Below are 8,254 nucleotides of genomic sequence, written 5' to 3'. Positions count from 1 at the left end.
CTCTGGTAGCCCTGTGATTGGCTGCCTGCCTCCCTTGGACCAGGAAGTGCTGAGAGATACAAATATATACATTTATATGCAATATATACATATATAGAAATACACCTATAAAAGGGAGTGTCTAATTATTTTAACAAATGTATTTATTTAAGAATAGATACGTTATTTTTATAGATAGACTTCTATATGTGTGTATATGTGTATACGTTTACATATCTATGAACAAGTATAAAGCTATAGAAGTTAAATTAATATAGCCACAAAAGCATAGGTATGAAATGGATAAAACCTTCTTTAATAAGAGCTAATGGAGTGAACAATTCTAGTTTGAATGTGAATAGAAACAAAAGGAAAAGGCCAGACCTGATCGCATGTTTCAAAAAACTCCAGATGACTGAGTGAAGGGAGAAGTCAGGAGTGGGCTGGGACTTGCCCAGGTCCACCTGAGCCACACCAGCCACACCCAGTACACGGTGTTTATGTCATGCCAAAGGGCAGGGAAAGGGGTGGTGGTGGCTGATGACAATGCATTGAATACTACAGGACCTGGGCAGGATGCAAATGGTATGGAATAAGGGGTGGAGATTGTCCTGGGTCTGGCTGGGCTGGAGTACATTTGCCTGATAGCAGCCCTTACGGTGCTGTGCTTTGCGCTGGTGGCTGGTGTTGATAACGCACTGATGTTGTGGCTATTGCTGATGAGTGCTGGCATAATGTCAAGGCCTTCTCTGTTTCTCATTCTGACCCCACAGTGAGGAGGCTGGGGATGGGCGAGAGCCTGGGAGGGGACAAAGTCAGGACAGCTGACCCAAACGGACCAAAGAGATATTCCATGCCATATGGCGTCTTGTTCAGCACTAAAACTGGCAGGGGAGTTTCTCCAAAGTAGCCATTGCTTGGAGACTGGCTGGGCATCTTTCTGCTGGTGTGAGTGATTGCTTCTCCATCCCGTGTTTCCTTCCTTTTTTTATTTTTCACCATTTATTAAAGTGTCATTATCTTGACCCATGAGTTTTTCTCTCATTTTGCCCTTCCAGTTGTCTCCCCCATCCTCCTGGGGGTGGAGTGAGCAAGCGATTGGATGAGGTCACTTGTTCCCTTGTACCTCATAGGTGAGGAGACAGCAAATAGGTGGATATGTGGTGATCAGGTCACTGGTGCCTGAGTAGCTGATAGGCAAGAGGGAGACACAGAGCTTTGGCATGTACTTGTGATGTCACTCTTGGCTGAGTAGCTGATAGGCCAGGACCAGGTATAGGTGCTTGTGAGGTCATTGGAGCCTGAGTACGTCAATGGCAAGTACATGGCAAATGGACAGATACCTACTTGTGAGGTTACTCTGGGTTGAATATCTGATAGGCCAGGAACAGGCCTATGGATTGTGTAGGCGCTTCTGAGGTCACTGGTGCCTGAGTAGATGATAGGCCAGGAGCTGGCATATTACTTGTGAATGTCTTTGTGAGGTCATAGGTGCCTGAGTAGCTGGTAGGCCAGGAGAAACATGTCTTGTGTTGGATATTTTGAGGTCACAGGGGCCTGAGAAGCTGGTAGGCCAGGAGTAAGAACTTGTCTCATGTAGGTGTTTGCAACGTCATTTGTGACTGATTAGCTGATAGGCCAGGACAAGGCCTATGGGTTGTGTAGGTGCTTGTGAAGTCACTGCCGCCCTATTATCTGATAGGCCAGGAGCAGGCCCATGGGTGGTGTAGGTTGAGTTGTGTCACTGGTGCCTGAGTAGCGGATAGGCTAGGAGCAGACCAATAGTTTGTGTAGATGTTTGTGAGGTCATTGGTGCCTGAATACCTGAGAGGCCAGGAAGAAACACATGGCAGGTTTAGATGCTATGACATCACCTGTGGCTGAGTGGCGCATAGGCCAGGAGTATGCACATGGCTTGTGCATGAATTTGTGATTTCACTGATGCCTGAGTAGCTTTTAGGCAAAGATCAGGCATATGGCTTGTGTGGGTGCTTCCGATGTCATCAAAATAATATTTAGGCCCCATCCAAATACGACTTTTTGGAAGAACCATGGTCAGCAGAAGCCCATACGCAGCACACCTGCACGTGTGACAGTGTAACTCATGAGCACACAGCAGCAGAAGTAGAAGGGTGTGAGGTCATATAACGCATAGCACCCCGTGGCTGTGGGGCTCGGTGCAGAGCAGCCGTGTGCATCAGAGGAGCATCATGGGGGATGGGAGCTGCCTGGCCCGTGTCTGCAAGGCTGAAGGAGCAGCCCCTGCAGCCCTGGCTGGAGCAGTCGGGGTGGGGGTGGCTCGGGGGCACCGCAGGGATGTGCCAGGGCACGGTGCCAGGAGGAAACCACAGACTTCCTGCACGGGCGCTGCGGGGGGAGCATGGCGAGGGCTGCGAGGCCACACGGGCTGTGGTTTGTGCACCTGCAGGCTCCAGCTCCCAGTCTGCCTGTGGGGAATAACGGCCCCTTGGTGACAGGCTGAGAGTCAGGGACATGTCTGAGCCTCTGGGCTGCATGTCTGCTGCCAGGGCAGGGACATGTCCCAGCTCCAGCTCCTGCAAGGGACCCACCATGGGGCTTTGCAAGCCAGCACTCCTGGGATGGAGCTCTTGTCCAGGCCAAGGACCTTTCCCAGCTGCTGTTGCCAGCACAGCAGGGTCTGTAGGAGGGGCAGGGGCTGTTTCCTTCCCATCCTCACACAGACCTTGGTGCAGTCCCAGCCCTGTGGTTCCTGTAGCATGGGGATGGCTGGTCACTTGCCTCTTGGGCTCTTGGATGAGCCCAACGTAGGAGATGCTCAGTGCCCCTGGTCCCCACAGCGAGATGCAAGGGGTGACAGATCCATTCCCCGCCCCCCCCACAGCCCTGTCCTGTGATGATTCCCCACCGCAGTGGCCATGACACCCGAAGCGGAGCCATCCCTCATATATGGTCATGAACGGCGCTGGAGAAGTTCATTGGAGGGCTGGGCTGTGTCGGAGGGGAGATAGCTCCTGATCATGTCTAAAAAGGTGCTGCTGCTTCGATTGGCTCCTCCTGCAGCTGGGTCGGCATCTGCAGAGATATATTACCCTCCCACCGCTGTTGTCCCCGTGAGTCCCCCGGAGCCGTGAGAGGGAGTGGGGTGCAGCAGGGCTGTGCCAGCAGGGCAGGAGGCTCAGGATGGGCACAGAGGGACTCCAGTTCCCTCAGGTGATGTGGCTGCTCCTCTGGGTGCAGCTGTGCAGGGGTAAGTGCCGGTTCCTTTGTCCCACAGCCCAGGGCCAGTGAGTACCAGCGAGGTCATTGGGATACTTCTGAGAACGGGTCTCTTTGCAGGTGCCACTGAGATGAGGGGCAGAAGGTACTCAAGTCAATTGAACTTCTGCCCTTCCCTGTGTCTCTCTGGGTGGGAGAGGCAGCTGTGGGCCTGAGGGCACAGGGCTGTACAGGGGTTTCTGGGATGGTGAGGAGACGGTGCTCTGTGCAGCGCCAGCCACGGTGTGCGGGTGGGCATGGGCAGGAGGTTGTTGAGGTGGGAGGAGGTGCTGCAGGCTGTGGGGTGGTGAATGGCACAGCAGGTCTGCTGCTGGGCACCCCCAGCTCTTTGCAGCCCATGGGGAGAAAAGGGACCCCCACACTGCCCCAGGGACAGCCCAGAAGGAGGAGGGCTCCCACTCCAGTGCCTGTGACTCAGCCTGGGCAGGGGGGACCTCCAGACCTGCAGTTTGGGGCTCAGCGCCCTCCTGACAGGTCCCGTGTTGATGTTTGAAGGGGCTGCGGTGGTGAGGCTGGAGGATGGTGGCGGACGCTGTGCTGGAAGAGTGGAGGTGAAACACCAGGGCCAGTGGGGGACCGTGTGTGATGACTCCTGGGACATGGCCGATGCTGCAGTGGTTTGTAAGCAGCTGGGCTGTGGGTCTGCTGTTCAAGCTCATCAGTATGGATACTTTGGGCCAGGATCTGGCCCCATTTGGATGGATAATGTTGGCTGTCGTGGCACCGAGTCTGCCCTGTCTGACTGTACACACAAAGGATGGGGTCAAAACGACTGTTATCACAGCTGGGATGCTGGAGTGACATGTTCAGGTAAGGGACCAGCCCATTCCTCACCTTTGTGGCTGGGATGGGGGAAGGGACCTGGCTGTGCCCTCAGGGAAACAAGGGGGTACTAGAGAAGGGCCCAGTGTGGCCGGTCACACTGCTGAGCTGGGACTTTCATTCCTGGTTTCCCCGGTCCCTGAGGAAAGCCCAGTGGGAACCTGTCCCTGCCTGACCCCCGATGTGGCTCAGCCCACCCTCAGTCGGTGCCTGGGGCTGGAAGATGAATGCCCACCCTGCCCCGCAGTCTCTGTTGGTTCCCAACTTTCTCCTTCTGTTCACGCAGGAGCTATCTGGCAGCACGGAGGACCAGGTCCCCCCATGGCAGAGGCACTGAGAGCAGCTCACGTGGCCACCCACAGCCCCAGGGAAGGGCCCAAGGTGGCCAGGGACTGTGGGTTGTGTTCCCTGGCAGACATGAGTCCCCCCAAAGCAGAGGGGCTGCTCACAGGGGAGGAGCACTGGGCTTGGGCAGAAGAGCAGGATGGCGTGGCCACCCCGTTCTTCTTCCAGGGTCACCCCATGAGAGCCAGCTCACAGGGAAACTGCCCTGTGCAGGCAGTGCTGACCTGCTGCCCAGCCTCTCCTGTCGGCCCCAGCCCCTGTCTGCCCTGTGCCACGGGGGATTTGCTAGCACTTTCTGGCTCTCCTTGGTGCCTGTCCTTGCCTTGGGAGCTTGTGTCAGTCCAGGGCTGCTCCTCTGCCTACTCTCCTGCCTTCTGCCCAGCTGTTGGCTGGGGCTGTGCATGCCTGGCCGTGTACTTCTGGCCCTGGCTGAGGACCCCTCCCCGGGTGGGTGTTGGAGCTTGGGGCTGGTGGAGACAGCAACCGCAGGTACACTCATAGAGTGTGTACCCTCTGGGAATGAGGTGCGTTTCTGGTAGCTCCCAGGGGTTCCTCAGCCTGGCACTGAGCTCGGCAGGCAGAGCAGGCTGCAGCAGCCAACAGTGCCTGGGCCAATCTCCCTGGGCTCAAGTGCTCCAAGCGCTGCAAGTGCCTAGGGCCCGTGCCAGGCATCCCAGGGTCTCCAGGACAGCAGCAGTTTTTCTAAGCAGTATCTGTGGCTGTGGGTTTGGAAGAAAAGCCAGCCCATGAGTGCTGTGCTGATGTCTGAGGAGCGGCAGGCAGTCCCTGATGTGTTTGTGCCATCAGCACCCACTGGGAGCTGCTGGGGTGCTTGTGGGACTCTTTGCCCGTGGCCTCCTTGGAGATTAGGTGGGATGCGGTCAGGTAACGGACAGAGGGCTCTGGGAACTCGCAGGGGTCTTTGATTGCTCCAGGATTTGTCCGGTTGGTTGGAGGGAACAGCCCCTGCTCAGGACGCGTGGAGATCCATGATGGAACCCAGTGGAAAACTGTCTGTGACTCAGAGTTTGGTCCCAAAGCCGCCGACGTGGTCTGCAGGGAGTTCCAGTGTGGCGCAGCCCTGTCCGTCCCCGGAGCAGCTCACTTTGGAGAAGGTGTCGGTCCCATGTGGGACAGAGAGCTGCAGTGTGCGGGGAATGAATCCTTCCTCGTGTTCTGCCCCAGGGGGTCCCCCAGAGACCAGCCCTGCACCCACACGGACGCCGCTGGTGTCACCTGCACACGTAAGGACTCCTGTTGGGGTGTTAAATGCCAGGGGGTGTGCTGGGGACAGGGGAGCAGGGTAGGGACTGTGCCGTGCCAGGTGTGAGGACAGCAGGGGTGATGTGGTTGTCTGCAGCCCTAAAATCATGCAGAAGGAGGAGGATGGCAGGCTCTCGTCCATTTGGCCTCTCCTCTAGCTCCTGAGGGAGCGAGAGCACAAGTCCGCCATCTCTCATCCTTCTCTTTCCCGGAGTTCACAGGGTTCCGGCTGGTGAACGGCAGCACGGCATGTGAGGGGAGGGTGGAGGTCCATGTGCTGGGGACCTGGGGCTCTCTCTGTGCCTCCCGCTGGGATCTCTTGGATGCCCACGTTCTCTGTCGTCACCTCGACTGTGGGTTTGCTGAGTCCATTCCCAGAGGAGGGCCTTTTGGGAGAGGAACCGGCCCTGTCTGGAAAGACTCATTCCACTGTGATGGGACAGAAGCTCACCTGGGACAGTGCCCAGTGACTGCCTTGGGGGCCTCACCATGCTCCCATGAGAACAGCGCTGCTGTCATTTGCTCAGGTGAGTGCTGGGAAAACACAGGATTAACTTCATTTTCCCCTGGCATGAGAGAGAAATGCAAAGCAGGGGACCCCATTGCAGTGCCAGGCTGCATTTCTCCCTGGAGAAACCCTGGCTTCACCAGAAGCGATCTGGAGGGCTTTGCCTGCTCGGACCAACTGCTCTGCTGTGGGAGAGCTGAGGACTGAACAGGAGCAGTCGTCTCTGCCCCCCGGGTCAGCAGCTCAGGCTCCGGGGCCACTACTAGGCCTGGGCTCCTTTGAACTCCCACTGTGGGATGGGCCCGGGGCAGCGCTGCGGGGATCATCGCCAACCCCCTGGCTGCAGACAGCCCTGTTCCAGCCACAGAGAGATACCCTCAGAGCCTGAACTCACCATCACAGGGGCTGCCTGGGTGCCCCCGGCAGCAGCGGCAGACCAGGGGGGTGAGCTGCAGAGCGGGGCTGGGCTTTGCCCTGCCTTCTGGTCAGCGCAAGCCCCAAACTCATCCTGTTTGCTCAGAGAGGCCCCCCTCGCGCTGCTCCCTGCCAGGGACACAGGCTCCCAGTCCCCCATTCCCAGGGACGTAGATGGACAGAGATGTGTGGGCTGTGCCTGGTGTCTCAGCAGTGCCAGTGCCAGTGCTGAGGCTGGGCAAAGCCTGTCCTGGTGCTGCCCATCCCCAGGCCACTGCTGGCCATTGCTCCCTCCTGCGGAAGCTGCCCCAACTGCATTGGCAGGGACATGCTGTGTGTCTCTGGCCCGCCAACAGCAAAGCTGGCGTCTGGCTCAGGAAGGCTCAGGGACTGGGCAACCAGCCCCATGGAGCCCTGGCCCAGGAGCTCCCGCAGAGGGCTGGGGACAGGCAGGCAGAGCTTCAAGGCCCTGAAAGGGTGCCAGAGCCTGGAGACGTGCCGCAGGCTGCTTGCCTCCCTGGTGCCACCAAGGGCTGGGGCATGGCTGCTCTCCCCAGGCCCAGCTGGCTCCGCGTCCTTGCGGCTGGTGCTTGGAGGGAGTCGGTGCGACGGACGAGTAGAGATCTTCCAGCACGGGACATGGGGCAGGGTCCTGGATGACCACTGGGACATGCGGGAGGCCAGCGTGGTGTGCCGGCAGCTGCGGTGCGGAGAGGCAGAGACAGCTTACAACCCCCCGAAGCCTCAGAGAGGGACAGGTCCTGTGGGGCTGCGAGGGGTCAGGTGTGCAGGGCACGAGGCCAACCTGACCCTCTGCAACACCTCCCTGCCCGAGAGCATGCTGGCAGCAGGGATTGCAGAGGACGTGGGGGTCGTTTGCCGGGGTAAGTGGCACTGCACAGGCCCCCCCCAGGCTCTGGGCTGGGTGGGCACCGCCCCTAATGACAGCTGGGGTTTCTTCCCACTGCAGGGAGCCGGCAGGTCCGGCTGGTGAACGGGCCTGGGCGCTGCGCTGGGAGAGTGGAGATCTACTACCAGGGCAGCTGGGGGACCATCTGCGATGACAGCTGGGACCTGCCCGATGCCACTGTTGTTTGCCACCAGCTGGGCTGCGGAGGGGCGGTGAAGGCGGTTGGCTCCGCTCAGTTAGGAGAAGGCTCTGGGCAGATCTGGCTGGATGCCGTGAACTGCTCTGGGGCCGAAGCTGCTCTCTGGGACTGCCCAGCAGGGTCCTGGGGGCAGCATGACTGTGGGCACAAAGAGGACGCAGGAGTCGTCTGCTCAGGTCTGTGCCGGGAGCTGTGGTGGGATCCAGTGCCCAGGGAGGCTGGGACGAGGGGACAGGCGGCAACGACCGAGGCTGTCCCTGGCTGCCTCTGAGCCTCTGCCTGAGCCTGTCCTGGGGACACGCATGCACAAACCCCCTCAGTCCCACTGGGGGCCCCTTGTAAGCTGTGCTGTCCCCAAGGGTTAGTGGGGAGGGCATGGGTGTCTGTCTGTCTGGGACTTCTCTCTGCCCCCTGGCAAAAGGGTGATTTGCTGGCCGTGCCTCTGCCTGGCTGAGGGCCTGGGGGGTGAAGAGGCTTCTCTGCTCCCATAGCCCCAGGCCCCAGTGCCTGGGGAGGCTGGGATGAGGGGAGAGATGGCAACAGCCGAGGCTGTCCC

The 8,254-nt window shown here is 58.7% G+C and overlaps 1 protein-coding gene across 1 annotated transcript in view; it reads left to right on the top strand.

Moving 5' to 3' along the window:
- Nucleotides 1-3,421: 3,421 nt before the first annotated feature.
- LOC143171648 (scavenger receptor cysteine-rich type 1 protein M130-like) overlaps nt 3,422-8,254 on the top strand; it is a 94,717-nt gene continuing 89,884 nt past the window's right edge. Inside the window, 4 exon segments of the mRNA XM_076360689.1 lie at nt 3,422-3,572; nt 3,575-3,693; nt 3,696-4,047; nt 5,340-5,648. Of these exon segments, the coding sequence (XP_076216804.1) occupies nt 3,422-3,572; nt 3,575-3,693; nt 3,696-4,047; nt 5,340-5,648 (931 nt within the window).

The sequence above is a fragment of the Aptenodytes patagonicus genome, chromosome 29 (genome assembly GCF_965638725.1).
Source record: "Aptenodytes patagonicus chromosome 29, bAptPat1.pri.cur, whole genome shotgun sequence".
In the NCBI taxonomy this organism is placed as follows: domain Eukaryota; kingdom Metazoa; phylum Chordata; class Aves; order Sphenisciformes; family Spheniscidae; genus Aptenodytes; species Aptenodytes patagonicus.
Note: the sequence above shows the minus strand (reverse complement) of the source record. Positions and strands in the feature narration are given on the sequence as shown.